The following is a 21,755-nucleotide window of genomic DNA, read 5'->3' as shown; positions in this document are numbered from 1 at the left end:
AATTAAATTAAACAAGAATATAATATTAACAGTTAATATAGGACCAGAGCACTCTGGATTAATAGAGAGGAAATTAAAATGCATGAAAAAAAGAAAGTAAAAAGATGAGATGCTGGTGGTGTATGAGCAGTAAAGTGAGGGTGCAAGAATAAAAATGAAGAATCGAGATTGGGCCTCAGGAAAAACGCATGGGCCTGGATTAGACCGGTTCAGACCGGTTCAGATTTGAACCGGTTCGGTCTAGTAGTATAAATAGGCAGGACTGGTTTTTTTCATTCACTTTTATTTTTCTTTCTCTCTCTTCTCTTATTTCTAGAGAGAGAAGCTCTGCCTTCTCTCTAGAATTTCTTCATCTTCTCCGGTGGAGAGATGGTGGTCGGAGGGGGTTCCGGCGCGGTGGCCGGTGAGCCATAGCGGCTGCGCCGCCGCGCCGGAGATGAAAGCGTCTCCTTTTTTCGTTCTTTTTACTTCTTTTTACTTCTTTTTACTCACTCTTTATGATTTTAAGCTCAAAAAATATTTTTACCAAGCGGTTGGACCTAGATCTAAGGAAAGAAATACTACCTTTTTGGTTTGAGAGGGTTTGTAAAGATTTGGTTCGATTTGAGTTGCGATGGTTCGGTTTTGTTATGAGAACAGTTTGTGTGTTGTTTTGCGGTTTGGTTACCGGATCTGTGAGTTTGGTTGTTGATCTTGTGTTAGAAATGTTCTGGTTTGAAATTTGTGTTTGGTTGGTTGATTGGAAAGGTTTGGATTGTAAGAAAAAATGGGAGGAAAATTGTTCTCTGTTGGTTGCTGGTTTGGGATCGAAAAAAGAATGAAAATTGTTGTCTTGTGTGTTGTGTTGTGGCCGTGGAATGTTTTTTTTGTTTGTTGGGCCCCCCTCTCTGTGTGCTGCTTGCGTGTTGTATTTATAGAGCTTGAAATGAGCAAAATTTTGTTGCTTGGGGAGGAAACATGACAGGCTGTTGTGGCTTGGAGAGGAAGCTGACAGGCTGTAAATTGGATATTATCGGACCAAATTGGAAAATAATAATAATAAAGATAAAATAAAATAAAAGATAGAAGTGAATCAAAATGAGATAAAAAGATAAAAATTTAAGATGGATTTAAAGTTGATAAAAGATGGAAATTAGATGAAAATTGAAAATTGAGAGAAGAGGGCCCGACTCGGAACCAACTATGAGGTATTTTAAAATACCTCCCTGCCGAATTTTTTGCTCGAAAGGCTGAGACCGGTCGGAGTTTAAATGACACGTGTAAGTGGTATCTTGGGTCAAAAATTGGGGTATGACAAATAAGTAAATAGTGAAGGCTATTAAAAGTAGATGTGTAACACTCCAATCGTTGTGCTATTTATTTTTGGATTATGTGGAGTCTAATATATATATATATATATATATATGATTTTTGGTGATTTATGTGGTGTGTTTATATTATTATACGGTTTATTTTAATAATAATTAGAATAAGTGAGAAATAATAATTATTTTGGAGTTTGGGGAGTTATTTAATATTTAATAGAATTAAAGGGAGTTAAATGAAAATAAAGGGGAGTTAAGTAATGGGAAGTTAGGAAAAGAGAAGTTAGAAAACTCTGTACGTGAAAACTGTCCAGTTAGGAGAAAAGGGAGAGAAGAGCAAGTTAGAGCCAAGAACCATTTATGCTGTGCATTTTCTGCAATTTCTAAGGTAAGGGTGAGGTTTACTCAAGTAGTATAGATTTTAATTTCTGAATTTGAGTTTAACAGAGTTTTGGAGTGAATTGGGATTTTGGGGTTTTATGATGAAATGATGATTTTGGGGTTGAGATTGTGATTCTGATGTTAGAAATAGGTTCTGAGTGCATACAGTAAGTTAACTCACATCTGTAAACCAATTTGTGGAGTGAATGGAAGAAAAATGGGATTTTTGGAAAAAACCTGTTTTCTGCCCGTACTGATGTTCATCGCTCGCCTCGCGAGCATTCATGTCTCGCCTCGCTAGTGAACAACAGCATGGCTCGCCTCGCGAGAAGACCAACTCGCCATGGCGAGCAAGCCAGTTCAAAACTTGATTTTCAAATTGTTGTTATAAGATGTTTTGGGGATGATTTAATGTACCTAAATGATTTTAATGATGAATGGAACAAGTTTTAGGTTAAAACACTACAAGAAACATTGCGTTTTGCCAGGGATTTTGTCAAGGTTTGAAACCCCTGGCAAATTTGCCAGGGACAACCGCTGGCAAAAAAGCCAGGGACTTTGCCCCTCGTTTTTTGTCAAAAGCCGTGGCATATTTTTAGGCGCCAGATTGAAATTTCAAAAGCTGGTGCAATTTCTGCAATGTCAGAAATAACCGAGGGCTTATGCGAGGGAAAGCCCCTCGGATGTACGCGTTTCCATAGATTCCTGCTGCTTTTTCTGTTGACTTGACAAGGGCCTGGGAAAGGTGATGTGCTGCAGGCTTGCCAGGGGCAGAACCCCTCGGAAATTGCACATATCCCTGGCTTTTTGCAAGCCGTTATGTGCCCTATTGTTGCGCCTAGCTAGGTAGGATTTGACCAGATAAGCCAGGGGGCAGGCCGTCGCAGAAGCCGTGGCTTTTTCCCCTCCCTATATAAGAGTTGCACCGGTCTCAGGGAAGCAAGATAGAACATTTTCTTCTCTTAAAACTCAACACTTTCATCAAACTTCATTTCTTTGGTAAAAAATACTTCATTTCTTATATGTTTTATCATGATATTAATTTTTAACACCTATTAATCTTATTTATTTTCTATGTTATTTGCAGTTGTGTTACTTATCTGCCTCCTGTGGTCAGCTATTGCTTCAACTGTTGTTGTTTTTGGATTGCATTGGAGATCTTCTAGTGTAATAAAGCTTCAACAAGTTAGTGATTTTTTTTCCTCATAACAATATATGCTGACTGTTTGGTAATTTTTTTGGCCTAAAAATTATACATTTTGATGATATGTTGTAAAAATATATGATGACTGTTTGGTATTTTTTTTTTCCGAAAATCTAAAATATTTAATATAATCATGTAATATTTTTTTTTCTTCATATATATTATTATGCATGAATATTGTTGGTTTATTTATTCGAATTTGAGAAATATATCCATGCTTTTTTTGTGAAAAAATGAAATGTATGCATGTTTTTTTATTTGTTGTGATAAAATGAAATATATATATATATATATATATATATATATATATATATATATATATATATATATATATGCATGTTTATTTTTTGTGATGAAATGAAATATATGCATGTTGTTTTTATTGTGATAAAATGAAATATATGCATGCTGTCTTTTTTTTTTTTTTTTTTTATAAAATGTAATATATATGTATGTTGTAGTAGAATGTTAAAAAAAATATGGTCAAACACTTATTGCTTATATTCTGTTTTTTCTTTTAATAATAAACTTATTTAATTGTAAGAAAGAAAAATAGGACCAATTTAATTAATTTTAGCAAGTGTACCTTTCGGTACTGTTTTAAAATAACAAAATAAGGGAATATTGTTTTAAAAGTAAAATTGTTTGTTAAACTAAATCTGTTATTAAAAATATTTTTTTTTTAAATTTTAATAACTGGTTTTTATAAATATAATTTAGTTTAGTTAATACCATATAAAAACCAGTTTTTAAATTATAAAAACAGATTTTTAAACCTAATGCTGTTTTTTATGAAATTAAAATATGTTTATATATTTAAAAATCTGTTTTTATATTGAAATTATAATTATGTTATAATTATTATTTTCATAAATTAAAACTAATTAAAGCGTAGGAAAATAAAAATACTACATAAAAAATACTACACTAAAAAGTTCTTGGAAAACGATTTATTAAAATAGTGTATTAAAAATCAGTTTTTTTTAAAAAAAATTAAAACTTTGTTAAAATGTAATTTTTTTTAATAAATTAAAATATGTTTGATTTCCGTGTCTAAAATGTTATAATTATTATTTTTATAAAATAAAACAATATAATATAATAATGCATATTGTTTAAAAAGGAGGGACTCAAAAATAGTATAGTACAAGAAAGTTGTTTATCGATGAAAATTAAAACTATGTTACAATTATTTAATAATTAATTATTATATGTTTAATTTGCGAGTTAAAAATTTAATTTGTTTGCGCGTAAACTTATATTTTATTGTTTGAGCGGGATTTTTTTTTTGCGCGTAATGTTAGTTATCTCCGTCGAGTAATAATTTATTTTTGACGACGTGGAATATGTCAATGAAGTTGCGGAACGTGTAGAAGATGGAGTATTATGAATATTATCGTCGTTGGATGTACGATAGGACGTTTCCGAGAAGAACTGGACTAAAACCGCAATTTGTCGAAGGAGTTGACGGATTTATTTCATGGGCATGGGAGCAAGAAATATGTAGAGATGAGGGAGGAATTAGATGTCCGTGTCTAAAATGTAGGTGCAGACATATAATTACCGATCCTGGAGATGTGAAGAAACACCTAAAAAAAGTTGGTTTTATGCCTAATTATTGGGTTTGGACATATAATGGTGAAATGTTTCAGAATTTTGGGGTAGGGGTCAATGCACAAGCTTCTACTAGCCATGGTGGAACAAATGTGGAAACAAATGTGGAATACAATGAAGATGTCAACACAGAACAATTCAACATGATGGATGATATGGTTGCGGATGCTTTAGGGGTGGAATTGTCTTACGGTGAAGATGTTGAAGATGATGAAGAGGAACAACCCCCGAATGAGAAGGCGCAAAGATTTTACCGATTGTTGAGTGAAAGTAATACACCTTTGTATGAAGGGTCTTCGCACTCTAAGCTATCTATGTGTGTGTGGCTTTTATCTCATAAGTCGAATTATCTTAATCCTGATGATGGTATGGATGATATTACGAAGATGTTGAAGGCCGTGACTCCGTTCAAAGATAATCTGCCAATGAATTATCATGCTGCGAAGAGGTTGGTGATGAAGTTGGGAGTATCAGTTAAAAAGATTGATTGTTGTAGAAATGGATGCATGTTGTTTTATGACAATGAGTTTGGGATAAATGATGGAGCATTGGAGGAATGTAAATTTTGTCAAAGCCCGAGGTACGGTATTAGCAAGCAGAAACGAGTTGCGGTTAAGTCAATGTTTTACTTGCCGATAATACCAAGATTACAAAGACTGTTTGCATCGATGAAAACTGCTAGTCAAATGACGTGGCATCATTCAAATGGAATTCCCGGAGTGATGCGACATCCTTCTGACGGTGAAGCATGGAAACACTTTGATCGAGTACATCCTGATTTTGCAGCAGATCCACGGAATGTGAGACTTGGATTATGCTCTGACGGTTTTCAGCCATATGTCCAATCCTCGGCAAAACCATATTCTTGTTGGCCAATCATTGTAACCCCGTATAATCTCCCTCCTGAAATGTGCATGACAAAACCATACTTGTTTTTGAGTTGTATTGTACCAGGACCAGATAACCCTAAAGCAGGCATAGACGTGTTTCTACAACCTTTAATTGATGATTTGAAGAGGTTGTGGGCTGGAGAATTGACATATGATATTTCTAGAAAACAAAATTTCAAGTTGAGAGCAGCTTTGATGTGGACCATTAATGATTTTCCCGCTTATGGCATGTTGTCCGGTTGGAGTACTCATGGTAGATTTGCATGTCCACATTGTATGGAAAATACAAAGGCATTTACTTTGGAAAGTGGAGGGAAGAGTTCGTGGTTTGACTGTCATCATCCGTTCTTGCCTCATAATCACCCGTTTAGAAGACTTAAGAATGGTTTCAAGAAGGATGAGAGAGTTTTTGTTGGTCCTCCACCTAAGATTACATCAGAAGAAGTGTGGACAAGAGTTTGTGATTATCCAAAAGTCACTGATTATGGTCGAGCTGTCCCAATACCAAGATACGGAGTAGACCATCACTGGACTAAAAGGAGTATATTTTGGGACCTCCCATATTGGAAAGATAACTTGCTCAGACATAATCTTGATGTAATGCACATTGAGAAGAATGTCTTTGACAACATATTTAACACAGTGATGGATGTCAAAGGAAAAACAAAAGACACTGAGAAGGCTAGAAAAGACTTACAAATATATTGCAAAAGAAAGGATTTGGAGTTGAAACCTCAACCGAATGGGAAGTTGTTGAAACCGAAAGCCAACTACAGCCTATCTGCCCAAGAAGCAAAATTAGTGTGTCAATGGTTGAAGGATTTGAGAATGCCCGATGGATATTCTTCTAACATAGGCAGGTGTGCCGATGTCAACACGGGAAGGTTGCATGGGATGAAAAGTCATGACTCTCACATTTTCATGGAGAACTTTATCCCAATTGCATTTAGTTCATTGCCCAAACATGTGCTAGATCCACTTATTGAGATTAGTCAATTTTTTAAAAATTTGTGCGCTTCAACCTTGAGAGTTGATGAACTTGAGAAAATGGAGAATAATATGCCAATCATTATCTGTCAGTTGGAGCAAATTTTTCCACCAGGTTTCTTTGACTCTATGGAACATCTTCCTGTGCATCTGGCATATGAAGCTATACTTGGCGGACCTGTTCAATATAGGTGGATGTACCCTTTTGAAAGATTCATGGGTGACTCAAAACGAGCATTTAAAAATCTGGCCAAAGTGGAAGGATCAATTGTTGCTATTTACACCGCCAAGGAAACCACATACTTCATCGGCCATTATTTCGTTGATCGTCTACTTACTCCATCAAATACAAGAAATGAAGTTGAGGTTAACGATGTTCGGGATCCGTCAACCTTATCCGTATTCAATCTTCATGGTCGACACGCGGGCAAGGTGCTTCAATATTGGATGGTAGATCAGAAAGAGATGCGGTCTGCTCATGTTCATGTTTTGATTAATTGTGCGGAAGTTAAACCATACCTTGAGTAAGTAAATTTATTCCTACCCATTTTTACTAGTCCATATAACAATAAGTTTTAACGCGGTTAACAACATCGTATTGAATTTATTGCTTTTTAGGGAATTTATTGCTCTTTATGCGGAGTTTGGTGAAGGATCGACAGCTGGTTCTATACATGAATATTTTCCAGCTTGGTTTAAACAAAGAGTGTATAATGCCGAGCCAACTGATGAAGTCATCCGTTTACGGCAATTATCTCAGGGTCCTTTACAATGTGCCAATGAATTTCACACCTACTTCGTGAATGGATATAAATTTCATACCCACTCTTGGACGGAAGGAAAAAAGACTATTAATAGTGGTGTTTATGTAAAAGGAGTTACAGATGGAGGTGAAGATGATTTCTATGGCGTGATCAAACACATTTATGAGCTTTCATATAATGACAATAAAGTTGTGTTGTTTTATTGTGACTGGTTTGATCCCTCGCCTAGATGGACTAAAATTAATAAATTATGCAACACTGTTGATATTCGAGTCGACAAAAAATATAAAGAATATGACCCGTTTATCATGGCACACAATGTTAGGCAAGTGTACTATGTTCCTTATCCCCCAACTCTACCACGCAAACGAGGTTGGTCTGTTGCAATCAAAACAAAACCGAGGGGCCGCATTGAGACTGGAGAACCAAACGAAGAAGTTGCTTACCAAGCCGATGATATGACACATGTAAATGAGATAATTGAAGTAGATCAAGTGACAAGTTGGCAAGACTCTCACGTTGAAGGGGATCAGGTTGATCTTTCTATTTTGGAGATGCGTGATGAAGTTGAAGATGAGAATGAAGACGTTGTTGATGATAATAATGAAGGGGACCAGCAAGACAATCAAGTTGATGATGGTGATGTAGATGAATATAACTATGCGTCTGATAACAACACTTGAAGTATATTGTTATCCACCCTTGTAATGATTGAATTTGAATTTATTGTAATCTTGAATACATTTGAGTTTGAATGAAGATATCGCTTGTTTAATGATGTATATATATTTGAGTCCTTTACAATATCGCTTTTTTTGTTATTTAACAGATTCACAATGCCTCCGAAACAAAAAGAGAAAGGCAAGAGCAAGGACCCCAGGAGGCGGTTCACAACACACATTGCGGATCCAGCCACACTTGCCACATTGACTCCCTTTCCCAGACCACCCTCTTCTTCTAGCCAGGGATCGACTGGGTCATCCCAAGCTAGTGCTGCTGCACCCGCTGGAGGGTCTGGTGTTGTTGCACCTGTTGGTTTTATCCTCCCTACAGGTTACCAGTTGCCTCCTCCACCAACATTTCCTCATGGGCAGACCAGCTTTATAATCCCTCAACATCAACAACCCCCACCACCCCAACATCAACAACCCCAACCCCAACCCCAACAGGGTGCTGATGATGATGATGAGGAGATGGCAGATTATCCGCAAGATGAACAAGAGCGTTACATCATTGTGCCTAGCGGGAACTCGTAAGTCTTTATGTATTTTTGTTCAATATGTATATTGTTATAAATTTATGTAATGTTTAACTATATGAGTTTTCATTGTTTGTAGTTTCATGCCCTGCAAGCCAGCCGCCAGTGCCATTAGAGACATCATCCAGGGAAGGTTTCATGGATTTTGGAAGACTTATGGTGATATCCCAGATGATGAAAAGGATGCATGGTTTGGTCTTTTTGAGGTTACATTAATACTTATCATAATATATTTTAACTTATCTGCACATATGTTATAATTTACTAATTTCCTAAAATATGTTAACAAATATGCAGATGAAGTGTACCTGGAACCCCAGGTACTATGCTCAGATAAGGAGGAACTTTCACATTAGAGCTTCTGCCCGCCTCTCCGACATGTTGCGACATGTCCGACTTCGTCACGAGACTGCTGGAAAGAGGCCCTACTGGATCGGGGAGCCACTTATGAGGCAGTTGGTGGACTATTGGGGGAGTCCAGAGTTTAAGGCGAAATCAGAGAAGGCAAAGAAGAACAGAGCATCAGAGAAAGGGGGATGCATCCACACGGGAGGCTGCATAAGCACAGCAGAGCATGCCCGTCGACTGGTAATTAAAAATAATAACTCTGTTAATTAATTTTATAGAATGTATGTTTTTAAATATTTTGTGGTTAAATATAGTTTAATGTTTTACTAACTACTTAATAATTGTGTTTCTTGTCAATTAGGCAAAGAAGCTGGGTAGGGAGCCATACATAAATGAGCTCCACAAGAAGACCCACACATATCGATCAGGCCAGTATGTTGATGATCGCTCCAAGATATGCCAGGTAATTGTTACATAAGTGTATTTTAATTAATTTTATTAGTGATTATAATTTTTTTTTAATGTTTATTTATCTTTAACTATTTTATTCTTATTTATTTTAGGAGGAGTATGATCGTCAGCTATCGGAGGCGCTCTCCCGTGGATGCTCTGTTGATGAAGCTCTCACACTTCGTGCATGGACGAAAGTTGCTGGTGAGAAGAAGAAGGGGCGATTGTACGGTGCAGGAAACTTAGCTGGAAACTTCCGCAAGGGTGTTGCTACCACTCTAAAGTTGACCCTTAATGCTGGGGAGGGCTCTTCTCGGCAACCTGAGCTCACTCCAGAAATGCGGGATCTGATCACTAGGTTGACTCAAGAACAGCTTGCTGCCCATATGCAAACCCAACAGGACCTGATCCATGAGGTGGTTAGGAAGCAACGAGAATTCCTAGACTCTCAGTTGGACACATTTAGGCAAGAGCAAGGTGTTGGGCAGCAGAGTGGAAGCCGAGAGAGTGTGAGGGCTCCTCCAGTGTGTGATGATGATGCGGATGACCCCTATGAAGTGTATGGTGAGGGCGAAGAGGATGATGATGACGACCTCGAGATGGATGATTGATGCTTAATTATGATGCTTGTTGTGTGTTTTCTTTACTATTATGTTATGGTTTGTATGATTTTGGGAGGTTTTCCATGCTTCCCGGCACAATATTTATTTTCCTGCACGGTTTGTAATATTATTAAGTACACTTTCTATTTCATGCATTTTAATTAGACTTATTAGTGTTTCTGTGATTAAACTTTATCTATATGCATTTAATTGTGTTTTAAAAAAAAAATTAATTTTTTAAATATATATTTTTTAATTAAATTGATTTTTTAACCATTTAATTGTATTACAAAAACAATTTTTAAAAAAAAAAATTGATTTTTAAATTAATTTAAATATATTTTATTAATTAATAAAAAAAATCGTTTTCATAAAAATGATTTTTTAAAAAAAAAAATAAGGACATTTGCCAGGGGTTAAACCCCTCGCTTTGTCCCTCGTTTTTTGCTGCTGTCACTTCAGTCAGAGCCGCCGCAGAGGTGTCAGTCGTAGTCAGTGGTGCAGGAAAGCTGCAGACGAAAGTGAGGGAACATGCCAGGGGTTCTGCCTGGGAGAAAGCGTTGCGTTTTGCCAGGGGTTCAGCCCCTTGTTTTTCTGCCAGGGGTGTAGCCCCTGGCAAAGTGTTTGCGATGAGCGCTTTTGCCAGGCCATCTGCCCCTCGTTTTTTCCCTCACAAATGTCCCGTTTGCCAGGGATTTTGTCCTTTTGACAGGGATTTTGCCCCTGGCAAAAGGCAATGTTTCTTGTAGTGAAAAGATGAATAGGGAGCTTAGAATTGAGGTTTGAGTGAGAAAAATGTCAAATTTCCAAGAGCACCTACTTTTCACTCGCTTCGAGTTCGCCTTGAACTCGCCGTGGCGAGCAACCAACTTTGTGAACTCGCCATAGCGAGCTACCCAGATTTTGAGTGCTGAATTTGCTTGCATGAATGGTAGTGATTGATGTTGTTGTTTTGAGCATAGTTATATTAAATTGTGCATTATTCCGGATTGTTGGATTGCTGGTTGTTGATGTTGCTGATGGCTGTGTTGTATGATTTATTTATTGAACCATACATGTTGTATAATTGGAGTCATATGGAGTATGTATGCATGGTCAAGTTGTATGTAGATATACACAAGTAGGTCCATTGCATATGCATAAACAGCGGAGATGACTCATGTTCTGGAGCACTAGTTGTTCACAACGGTGAGGGCTTCGGTCCTGATGAATGCTTTAACCATTCAAAAGCGGTGAGGGCTTCGGTCCTGTCTGGTACCACATGCATAATTGCATATTTTGAGGAGTCTTAGTGGTGTTATCATGTCATGCATGAGTCTTAGTTGTTGGTTGTAGTTGCCACATTGATGATGATGATGTTGTTGATGAATATATACATTTATATACATATTGTGATGAGTGGATTTTGATGATGTTGTTGTTGCTTGTGAAATTATATGCTTATATTTACAAGATGATGTATTTGATGTTATAGGGTGTTAGATTCAATTGAAGATTTTAATATCTATATTTTATTGTTGTGAATCTCACCCCTTCTGCTTGAAAATGTTGCCCTTCCTATGGGTAACTTGCAGGTGATCCTGAGTAGTCGGTGGTGGCTCAAGAGTCGTGTCTAGGGCTCTGATACGTGGGATGAGAATTATTATTAGTTTTATTGTTGTTTTCCTTCCTATGTATCAATTTTTGGAACTTGATGATGTGGCCCTTTGTTGGTTGATTAGGCTTAATGCCAAGATATTGCTTGGAGACTTTAACCGTTGTCGTTGTTATTTGAGATGCAAATATTCCGCTGCATGATTTTTGAAGTTATGAAAGATGTTGAATTAAATAGTTTTATTTTCTATTTAAGAATTTTTGAAATGTAGTGTAGCATGCCCGTTTGTGGAATTACGTGGAATTTGATTGTCATTTAAATGATTTTGGGTAACGGCGTGTTATAAGATGCAAACAAATTACATAGTGTTCTGGTTTATTATGATCCAAGGTATATGTTGGTTATAATGACAATTGGTACAAACTACGAATGAAGGGAAAGGGAAAGGAAAAGCGGAAAAGGACAGTTACTCGTTCAGTCCACTTAACCCTTCTTCCCCAAGTTCAGGAAGACAAGTGTTAACAGAAAAAAGGAAACTGAGTGGTACCAGATTGTTTTTTCTTGAATAACTTGCGCTGGCGCTCAATTGCCTCCTTTGTTTCGAGTAGTTGTTTATGTAAAAATCAAGAGATAAAGTAATTCATGTTATTACTAATGCAAACTACTGATATATGCAATGGCTCCAATTGAAAATAAAAAAACCACCACAGAAAAGTTATAGAAACATTCACAAAATATACCACAAGCTAATGCCTAATAGTACCGGAAAGGAAAACAAGTAGAAGTTCGAAGACACCATCCTTAAAATTGTATTTTGAATAGGAATCTCATCTTGAATCCCAATATATTATGAAGAAATTGTCCCAAAGAGGGTAAGACATCTACGATCATACTTACAAATACCATTGGTGCATAATAAATTCAATAAATAAATATGAAGGGAAAGAAAGAGGTTAGACATACAAGCTGGGCATTCAGATCCTTTAACGCCTGACCATCTTCCCAGGTCTCAGATAAGACAGTTCCAGCTCTAAAATTCATATAATAAACCAATAAGAAAACCTAAATAAAAATATTATAAAAAGGTATTTGTCACAATGCTCTACCTATACCTGATTACACCAACATTTCCGAGTCTCAATGAGTCCTGTCGTACTTTTAGTCTTGCTTCTTGTCTCTCAGCCTTTGAAACTGATATCAGCAAATCGGATATTATTTTTGTTCTCTACAAAATTCAAGGACTGGATGTTAATATGCCGGCTTAACTTAATTTTTATAAGTGACACGTGCAATGCTCCTTAACTTATTTTGGAGTAAGAGAACGATAACCTCTTTAAAATTTCTAGTTCATCTTTGTTATAGAAGATTCGTGTGCATGCACAATTGAATCCACCACTTCATTATATTTTAAATAACATGTATACCAATAGGAGTTTTGTGTCTTGAGAGAATCGAGAAGGAAAAGTTTAACCACAATTAAAAGATGAAAATAATCAAACCTTAGGTTTCATTTGCTCCTCAAGATCTTTCAATTCCTTCAGTTCCTACATGTGCCAAAATCAAACATTAGAAGAAGAACAGAAAACCATCACATTAATTTCAACACCGTCAATTCTATTACCTTTAATACGTATTTACAATTCATAAAAGCATAATTACAGTTCACTATAAATTCAATTAGCAAATGGTATCAAAAGAATGCAGTTTGAATAACACAGTTCGGTTGTTTCACTGCCATTTTTGTCAGGTCGTAGAACGGACTTGGTTTGGAATATGAGTTACAATACCAACTGCCCAGTTGCACCTTCTATAAGAAATACAGTGTAAATTATTGTCATTTTTTAGTTTGGGCCTTAAATTTTGTTGAATCTGAGAATTATATATGCCGTGTATGACTCATTATTAGTGACAAATTAAGTTCCATTGAGTAAAATTTGGGCGAAAATTCTATTGTAATTATTTTCTTTCATTTATAGGTGTATGTTTTTGAAACTATTTATCAATTGTCATGATATCTTATCATTTGATACAATTCAAGATTCAGAAAACATCCTTCTGATTCACATCTCTTGTTGCAATAGGACAATTAGAGTGCATCTGTTTTGGATTTTTTCCAAAAAAAATCTATTTTTTCCTTTAAAAAAATCACTTTTTTCATTTTTAAGTGTTTGTTTAGGATTTTTAGAAAAATCATTTTATCAAAAACATCTATTTTGATCATAAAATGAAAAGCTATTAGGATTAGCTTTTCTCAAAATCTATTTTTTTCAACAACAAGGAGGTAACACATGTACAAGTTAAAACTCATTTTTTAGAAAAAATGGATTTTTATGGGTAGTAAACAAACAAAATTAACTTTAAATTTTTTTTAAAATCTCTAGATTCTTTTAACATAAAATCTATTTTTTTTTTAAAGCTGAAACAAACGCACCCTTATTCATATACCTTTTCTAACTGTGGACAAATATTCTGATGCTGAGAGGCTTCTTGCTTTGCTTTACGTAAGTCTTCCTCCAACACAACAACTTTTGCACGTAAAGATGCAATCTCCTCCTAATTTAATACAAAGATGAAATAAAATAAGAAAATGAAAGTTAATGAAGTTAAAGTACCAGCAATGTCATTGAGATATGTTGGGGAAAGGGACAATTTAAAGAGATAATATCATAATTCTAATCATATACTCCATCCGTCCCATAATATAAGCAAAAAAAACACATTTTCTTCGTCCCAAAATATAAGCAAAAAAGACAAACTTTTATCTTTTCCATGATTTTTTTTGTTTATTCTCATAAAATTAAATGCAAATTACATTCAATTTTCTCTGTCTTTCATTTTTTCCATAAACAATAGCTAATGAAAATTGTTTTTACATCTTCCTATAAAACTTTTTCCAAAAAAAAACACAAAAAACTATACTCCAAATTCTTATGTTTTAGTTTTCTTAATAAGTGTGATTTTTTTTTTGCTTATAATTTGGGACGGAGGGAGTACATATAAAGCCACCCATTCTTCTACTTGCCTTAAAACTTGCACGTGGAACTCAAAAATATAAAAACAAAAATATAAAGCCACCCATTCTTCTACATATACCTCTAATGAAGCACCATTATCATTACGAAACGGATCTTTGAGTCTACCATCCTGCAAACAAAAATATGAGTTCTGTAACGAACAATCAAGGAGTGTGACATAAATGATCAATCCATAAAATTTATTGCTTAAAGAACCAAATATTTGATGGGAAGTAACTTTACGACATACATTCTCATTCTGACCATTTGAAGCCGAAACTGTTGAAGAAGAAATTTGTGTTCTGGTCTGATCATTAGATTTGGAACCACGGCCTCTGCTTGAACCAGAACTCCCTCTTCCACGACCAGATTTCTTTCTATTTGCATCAACATTATTTTTTGTCTCCAAACTAGTTTGTCTTCCTTCAGTAACAACCTGATATAGTGATAGTTATTCAGTTGGAATGGAAACAACTACGACACCAAATTGAGACAGAATACCACTTCTTACAATTGTTGAAGTCATCAAAATACTAGTAACAGAAGATGGCAACTACATATAGTATTTAGAAGTAAGCCAAGCACAAGCAATTTATCTGACGCATTGTCGTATTTTCAATGAGACACGGCTATTCTATTACTACTATAGCAAAGAGTATATAGAGCCACCATATAAAAACAAACCTCAGCACGTTCAAAAACATCATCGTTATCATCGTGCGGTTTTAAGCGCTTACGTGTGTTGGCTTGAATCAAGAAATCCGCACCATTCTGGAATAGAAAGAAAAATGAAGATAAGGGCTATCTATCAATTTAGTCCATCAAAAGAACACATTCGACCATTTACATTTTCCAGATAATCAACAATAAAATACTCAAAATAAATTATCTTGTCAACAAAATAACACCAACAATGAAAACACAAAAATACCGCATGCGTTTATAATATCAAAAACTGTTGTGAATCCGGTTCAACTAATCAAACCTTCACACCAATGATAATAAACCAAAGATGTGTGGAGCAAGTGATAGTGATAATCTATGAGAGCAAATGGCCTCCAAGCTAACAACAACAAAACAGCCTATGACTTGTGTATAGCAAAACCACACTAAGAGCTAACAAGCATAAACAAGATAAACGGTAAATGGAAAGAACAAAACACCGAGCAAGATTGTTGACCCAGTTCAGCCAATGTGGCCTAATCTGGGGGAGAGAGCAGCTCTCCAATCCAATATGTGAAAGTGTTACAAAAGGTTACAAGTATCTAGCTTATCAAGCTTTACACATGAACAAACCCTAGAACTACCCTTTGGTATTTTCCCACTCTCACACTATGAACCCAAAATCCCAAGGTGATTACAATGTTTTCCCAACCTAAGAAACACTCACATCAAAGGAACACACCCCATAGGATCCCCTCTTTGATCTCCAAGTTTTCTCTCTTAAGCCATCTTAAGGTTCTCTTCAAAAAAGCACAAGAACACAATATATACTAGTCCTGCCCTGAAGAAATCGTGCCACGATTTCCCTAGATCATGTCACGATCTGCAACGGTCCCCAGGTTAACCAGTCCTTATCAGAGATACTTAACCAGCAAGTTTCTGGATCGTGTCACGATTTCCCAAGATCGTGCCACGATTTGCCTCCATCAAAACTTGGCTCACGGCATCTCAGATCGTGTCACGATTATCAAATCGTGTCACGATTACTCTGTTCTTCCAGACCACAAATTTGAAGCCAAATTCAACATTTCTCCACCTTGACTTCTAATTTGGTGGTGATGTCAATTTAACCATCAACCACCATGCTGCTCTCTCCAAAAGGGAATTACTCTTCGACAAACTTGATCAAGTCCAAGCAATGCTTGAATCTTGATCGAGGCAATGACTTGGTGAACACATCCGCCGGATTCTCCTCCGATGCCACTTTCTCAACCACAATCTCTTTTGTTTCAATCATGTCTCTGACAAAGTGCAGGCGAATGTCAATGTGCTTTGTCCTTTCATGATACACTTGATGATTTTCCAAGTGAATGGCACTTTGACTATCACAATGTATCTTCACACATTCTTGAGTAATTCCTAACTCACCAATCATCCCTTTCAACCATATGGCCTCCTTCACACCTTCAACAAGTGCAATGTACTCCGCTTGAGTTGTAGATAATGCCACCACGGATTGTTGATTTGCCTTCCAACTAATCGTCGTGCCATAAAGAGTAAACACAAAACCCGACAAGGATTTTCTAGTGTCCACGTTGCCCGCATAATCCGCATCAACATACCCCTCCAAAGCGTCTTCATCTTGAGCTGCCCTTGTGTACTTCAAACCGCCCTTCAACGACCCATTCAAATACCTCAAAACCCACTTCAAAGCTTGCCAATGCACAATTCCCGGATTTGCCATAAACCGACTCACAATGCTAACTGCATAAGCCAAGTCCGGCCTACTACAAACCATTCCATACATGATGCTTCCAACCCCACTTGCATAGGGAGTACCTTCCATCAATTGCTTCTCATCCTCGGATTGAGGACATTGTTGTATGGACAACTTTGTGTGGTGACCCAAGGGAGTGCTCACGGTTTTAGAGTTTGACATTCTAAACCGCTCCACCACCTTCTTCAAATAACCAAGTTGAGATAAGAAAAGTTCGCCTTTGTCACGATTCCTCTTGATATCAATCCCAAGGACTCTCTTTGCCGGACCAAGATCTTTCATCTCAAATTCACCATTTAACCTCTCCTTGAGCTTCATAATCTCATCCTTGCTAGAGTTCGCCATCAAGATGTCATCCACATATAAAAGAAGATAGAGAATGACTTTCTCACTCTTCTTCAACATGTACACACAAGAATCATATCCGCTTCTCACAAAACCGGTCTTCAAAAGAAACTCATCAAACCGACGATACCATTGCCTAGGGCTTTGCTTCAACCCATACAAAGATTTCTTCAAAAGACACGCCTTAGACTTGTCCTCCACAAAACCTTCTGGTTGCTCCATGTAGATTGTCTCTTCAAGGTCACCATGTAAGAAAGCGGTCTTCACATCCATTTGTTCCAACTCAAGATTGAATTAATTCACAATAGCCATAAGTATCCTTATGGAACAATGCTTCACCACCGGTGAAAAGATCTCGTTGTAGTCGATCCCCTCCACTTGAGTGAAACCCTTTGCCACAAGTCTTGCTTTATACCTTGGACCTTCAACACCCGGAATGCCATCCTTTTTCTTGAAGATCCACTTGCATCCAACTACCCTTTGGTGATTAGGTAGCTTCACAAGTTTCCAAGTTTGGTTCCTTTCCAATGAATCCATTTCTTCATTCACCGCCTTCAACCAATACTTGCTCTCTTTGCTCTCAAATGCCTCCTTGAAGTTTCTAGGCTCCGAGTCTTGCACATCTTCCGCCGCATTTAGAGCAAAACACACCAAGTCCGCATAACCGAATCTCTTAGGAGCCGTAATGGTCCTTCTTTCTCTATCTCTTGCCAATAGATACTTAGGATCCACCACCGGTTGAGTTCCACTTGTATCCGATATCGAAGCTTCATCTTCTTCTTCTTCATTTGGAAGCTCCACCTCAAACTGAGTTTTCTCCACCATAGTTTCCGGTACTTGAGTCTCTAGGTCTTTACACTTCATCCCCATCCGGGTCTCATCAAAGGTAACATCCCTACTTATCACGACTCTTGATCCTCCACTAGATTCCAATTTCCACAACTTGTACCCCTTCACACCTTCCGGATAACCAATGAAGACACATTTCAAAGCTCTAGGCTCAAGCTTGTCTTGCTTGATATGCGCATATGCCAAAGCTCCGAAAACCTTCAAAGAGGAGTAATCCACCGGTTTCCCACTCCATACCTCCATAAGTGTCTTGAAGTCTATCCCCGTTGATGGACATCTATTGATCAAATAAGCAGCTGTTGTCACGGCTTCACCCCAGAAACTCTTAGGTAACCCAGCTCCTAGAATCATACACCTCACACGCTCCAAAAGAGTCCTATTCATGCGTTCCGCAAGACCATTTTGTTGAGGTGTTCTTGGTACGGTTCTATGCCTCTTGATTCCTTTCAACCTGCAAAACTCATTAAACTGCTCTGAAACAAACTCCAGGCCATTGTCAGTTCTCAAACCTTTTAGTTTAGTTCCCATTTGATTTTCTATGAGAGTGTGCCATTCTTTGAACTTTTCAAAGGTATCACTTTTGTTTTTCAAAACAAAGACCCACACTCTCCTAGAATAATCATCAATGATAGAAAGAAAATAGGAACCTCCCCCATGAGTAGGAGTCTTAGAAGGAGCCCAAAGATCCGAATGCACATACTCAAAAGGTCTACTAGAATGATGCATGCCACTCCCAAACTTCACCCTATGTTGTTTGCCTAGTATGCAATGTTCACAAAATTCTAGCTTGTCCAATGTTTAGCTAGTTCAACTAAACCCCTCTCACTAACATGCCCCAATCTCAAATGCCACAATTCAGAATTATTATGAGATGCAACACTAGCTACCGATGCATTACCAATTACTATGGAACCATCTAAAATGTATAAACCATTCATTCTAGACCCCTTAATAGTAATCAATGCACCATGCGAAATTTTACAAACCCCATGCTCTATTCTAGTGCAATAACCTAGATTATCAAACATGCTTATGGAAATTAAATTTCGCTTAAGTTCGGGAACAAACCTCACATCCCTTAAAAGGAATTCACGGCCATCAAACATCTTTAGACGAACGTTGCCCATGCCTTGGACTTTGCAAGCTTTGTTATTTCCGAGTCGAACAATTCCTCCTTCTTTTAGAATCAAAGTCTCAAAATATTCCATTCTAGGAATCATGTGATAAGAGCATCCCGAGTCCAAAACCCAACTCTTCTCTGGTTCCCAACTTGTTACCACTAGTGCACCCGCACTCTCATAACCTTCTTCATTTGAAGCCTCCGCAACTTGAACCGAGGGACCACCTTCGCCCCCCTTATCCGGACAATCTTTCTTGAAATGACCTTGCTTGTGACAAAGAAAGCATTTATACTTTGATTTGTCAAAGCCCTTGGACCTAGACTTGGATCTTGATTTCCCTTTGCCTTTTCCTCTATGCTCATTCCTCCCTCTTGTAACATTCAAGCCTTCACTACCTTCATCAACCCTCATGTCCTTGAACTTGGTCAATTCTTTGGTTCTCAAAGCCGCTTGGACCTCCTCCAAAGTAGTAGTGCCCTCCTTACCATAAAGGATGGTATCCTTGAAATGCTCAAAGGACTTTGGTAATGAACAAAGTAACAACAAAGCCTTATCCTCATCTTCCATGTTAACTTCAATGTTGGCCAAATCATCAAGAATCTTGTTAAACTCCGTTAGTTGCTCCGAGATCGATTTAGACTCCACCATCTTGAATGAATAGAGTTGTTGCTTCAAGAGTTGCCTATGAGCCAAAGATTTCGTCATATACAATGACTCCAACTTCGCCCACATCGATGTCGCGGTAGCTTCTCTCGCGACATCCCTTAAGACCTTATCTCCGAGACATAAGACAATAGCACTCTTTGCCTTGTCTACCATCTCACGCTTCTCCTCTTGTGTCAAGGTTGCCGGCATCGCCGCTTCACCCTTCAATGCTTCTACACATTTTTGTTAAGTCAAAACCGCTTCCATCTTAACCTTCCATAACCCGAAATCATTACTTCCGGTGAACTTCTCGATGTCCCACTTTGACCCCATGATACCAACTATCAATCACGCCTATGCCCCACGGTGGGCGCCAATTGTTGTGAATCCGGTTCAACTAATCAAATCTTCACACCAATGATAATAAACCAAAGATGTGTGGAGCAAGTGATAGTGATAATCTATGAGAGCAAATGGCCTCCAAGCTAACAACAACAAAACAGCCTATGACTTGTGTATAGCAAAACCACACTAAGAGCTAACAAGCATAAACAAGATAAACGGTAAATGGAAAGAACAAAACACCGAGCAAGATTGTTGACCCAGTTCAGCCAATGTGGCCTAATCTGGGGGAGAGAGCAGCTCTCCAATCCAATATGTGAAAGTGTTACAAAAGGTTACAAGTATCTAGCTTATCAAGCTTTACACATGAACAAACCCTAGAACTACCCTTTGGTATTTTCCCACTCTCACACTATGAACCCAAAATCCCAAGGTGATTACAATGTTTTCCCAACCTAAGAAACACTCACATCAAAGGAACACACCCCATAGGATCCCCTCTTTGATCTCCAAGTTTTCTCTCTTAAGCCATCTTAAGGTTCTCTTCAAAAAAGCACAAGAACACAATATATACTAGTCCTGCCCTGAAGAAATCGTGCCATGATTTCCCTAGATCGTGTCACGATCTGCAACGGTCCTCTGGTTAACCAGTCCTTATCAGAGATACTTAACCAGCAAGTTTCTAGATCGTGTCACAATTTCCCAAGATCGTGCCACGATTTGCCTCCATCAAAACTTGGCTCACGGCATCTCAGATCGTGTCACGATTACCAAATCGTGTCACGATTACTCTGTTCTTCCAGACCACAAATTTGAAGCCAAATTCAACAAAAACCATAAACAGATAAATAATGAGGATAAACAAAGAGTAAACAGTCATTTTGGTTCTCAAATGAGCGAGACCGTATCGCTAAAGTCCTTGACTGTATCAAATTTATATAAACATCCATAAATGTGTCTCAACTCTCGATTAATGTTCGATACATTCAACGACCATATTCACAAACAAAAGACACGTTTGAGGATCAAAACGCCAAACGAAAGATATATTTGAGGATTTTTTGCAATTGTAATTTTGAAAATTCAAGGACGGTGTAAAACGCCCAACACATTCATGGACCCAGATGGCTATTTACTCAATAAACAATCAGTCAACCAACAAAACGAAACAAACAAAAATTGCTACAAAAAGCTACTAGATCAGCGTTGAAAATCTCTATCACTACAAGCAACTGAGCAACAAATATAACAAAAAGAGACCTCATAAATGCATACACTCAAAGTACCAAACCTATCTCGCAGATAAAAAGGGATAAAACTTACATCATCATCAGAATCACTTGTTAACATATCTAGCTCGTATCATATTCTAAATTTAAAAAAAAAAAAAAAAAATCACGCATTTGTATCATATATCACACCTCCCACCCGCACTACGTATTCGAGCTTCATAGTGGACAACACATTCAAGGACTTAACTTATTAACAAACGACACTTCAAAGAATCAAACCAACTAACGAAATATATATTTGGAGATGTTTTTCTAATTTTGATACATTCAAACGAAGATGGTAGTAACAGTGTCTTCCACATTCAGAATCC

The 21,755-nt window shown here is 37.2% G+C and overlaps 2 protein-coding genes across 2 annotated transcripts in view; one reads left to right on the top strand and one right to left on the bottom strand.

The window, feature by feature from the left end:
• The window catches only part of LOC11424529 (serine/threonine-protein kinase TOUSLED), a 65,177-nt gene extending 43,675 nt beyond the window's left edge, over positions 1–21,502 (bottom strand). Inside the window, exons 1-9 of the mRNA XM_024785007.2 lie at positions 21,476–21,502; positions 15,095–15,181; positions 14,661–14,846; positions 14,490–14,540; positions 13,842–13,949; positions 12,896–12,940; positions 12,509–12,621; positions 12,360–12,426; positions 11,944–12,010 (exon numbers count right to left, since the gene is read on the bottom strand). Coding sequence (XP_024640775.1) covers positions 11,944–12,010; positions 12,360–12,426; positions 12,509–12,621; positions 12,896–12,940; positions 13,842–13,949; positions 14,490–14,540; positions 14,661–14,846; positions 15,095–15,181; positions 21,476–21,502 — 751 coding nt within the window. The remainder of the gene's footprint in view (positions 1–11,943; positions 12,011–12,359; positions 12,427–12,508; positions 12,622–12,895; positions 12,941–13,841; positions 13,950–14,489; positions 14,541–14,660; positions 14,847–15,094; positions 15,182–21,475) is intronic.
• On the top strand, positions 7,694–9,929 carry LOC120580542 (uncharacterized). Its single transcript, XM_039834330.1, has 6 exons — positions 7,694–7,828; positions 7,974–8,396; positions 8,482–8,608; positions 8,700–8,990; positions 9,112–9,213; positions 9,314–9,929. Exons 2-6 carry the CDS (start codon positions 7,981–7,983, stop codon positions 9,809–9,811), a joined length of 1,434 nt encoding a protein of 477 aa, XP_039690264.1. The 5' UTR covers positions 7,694–7,828; positions 7,974–7,980; the 3' UTR covers positions 9,812–9,929.
• Positions 21,503–21,755: the final 253 nt, after the last annotated feature.

The sequence above is a fragment of the Medicago truncatula genome, chromosome 5, assembly GCF_003473485.1.
Source record: "Medicago truncatula cultivar Jemalong A17 chromosome 5, MtrunA17r5.0-ANR, whole genome shotgun sequence".
NCBI lineage: Eukaryota > Viridiplantae > Streptophyta > Magnoliopsida > Fabales > Fabaceae > Medicago > Medicago truncatula.
Note: the sequence above shows the minus strand (reverse complement) of the source record. Positions and strands in the feature narration are given on the sequence as shown.

Bases quoted from the DNA above. Each gene is read 5' to 3' on its own strand.
- LOC120580542 (XM_039834330.1), top strand. From the start codon at position 7,981: ATGCCTCCGAAACAAAAAGAGAAAGGCAAGAGCAAGGACCCCAGGAGG. The intron at 8,609-8,699 runs GTTACATTAATA...ACAAATATGCAG, and splicing joins CATGGTTTGGTCTTTTTGAG to ATGAAGTGTACCTGGAACCC. The intron at 9,214-9,313 runs GTAATTGTTACA...TATTTATTTTAG, and splicing joins ATCGCTCCAAGATATGCCAG to GAGGAGTATGATCGTCAGCT.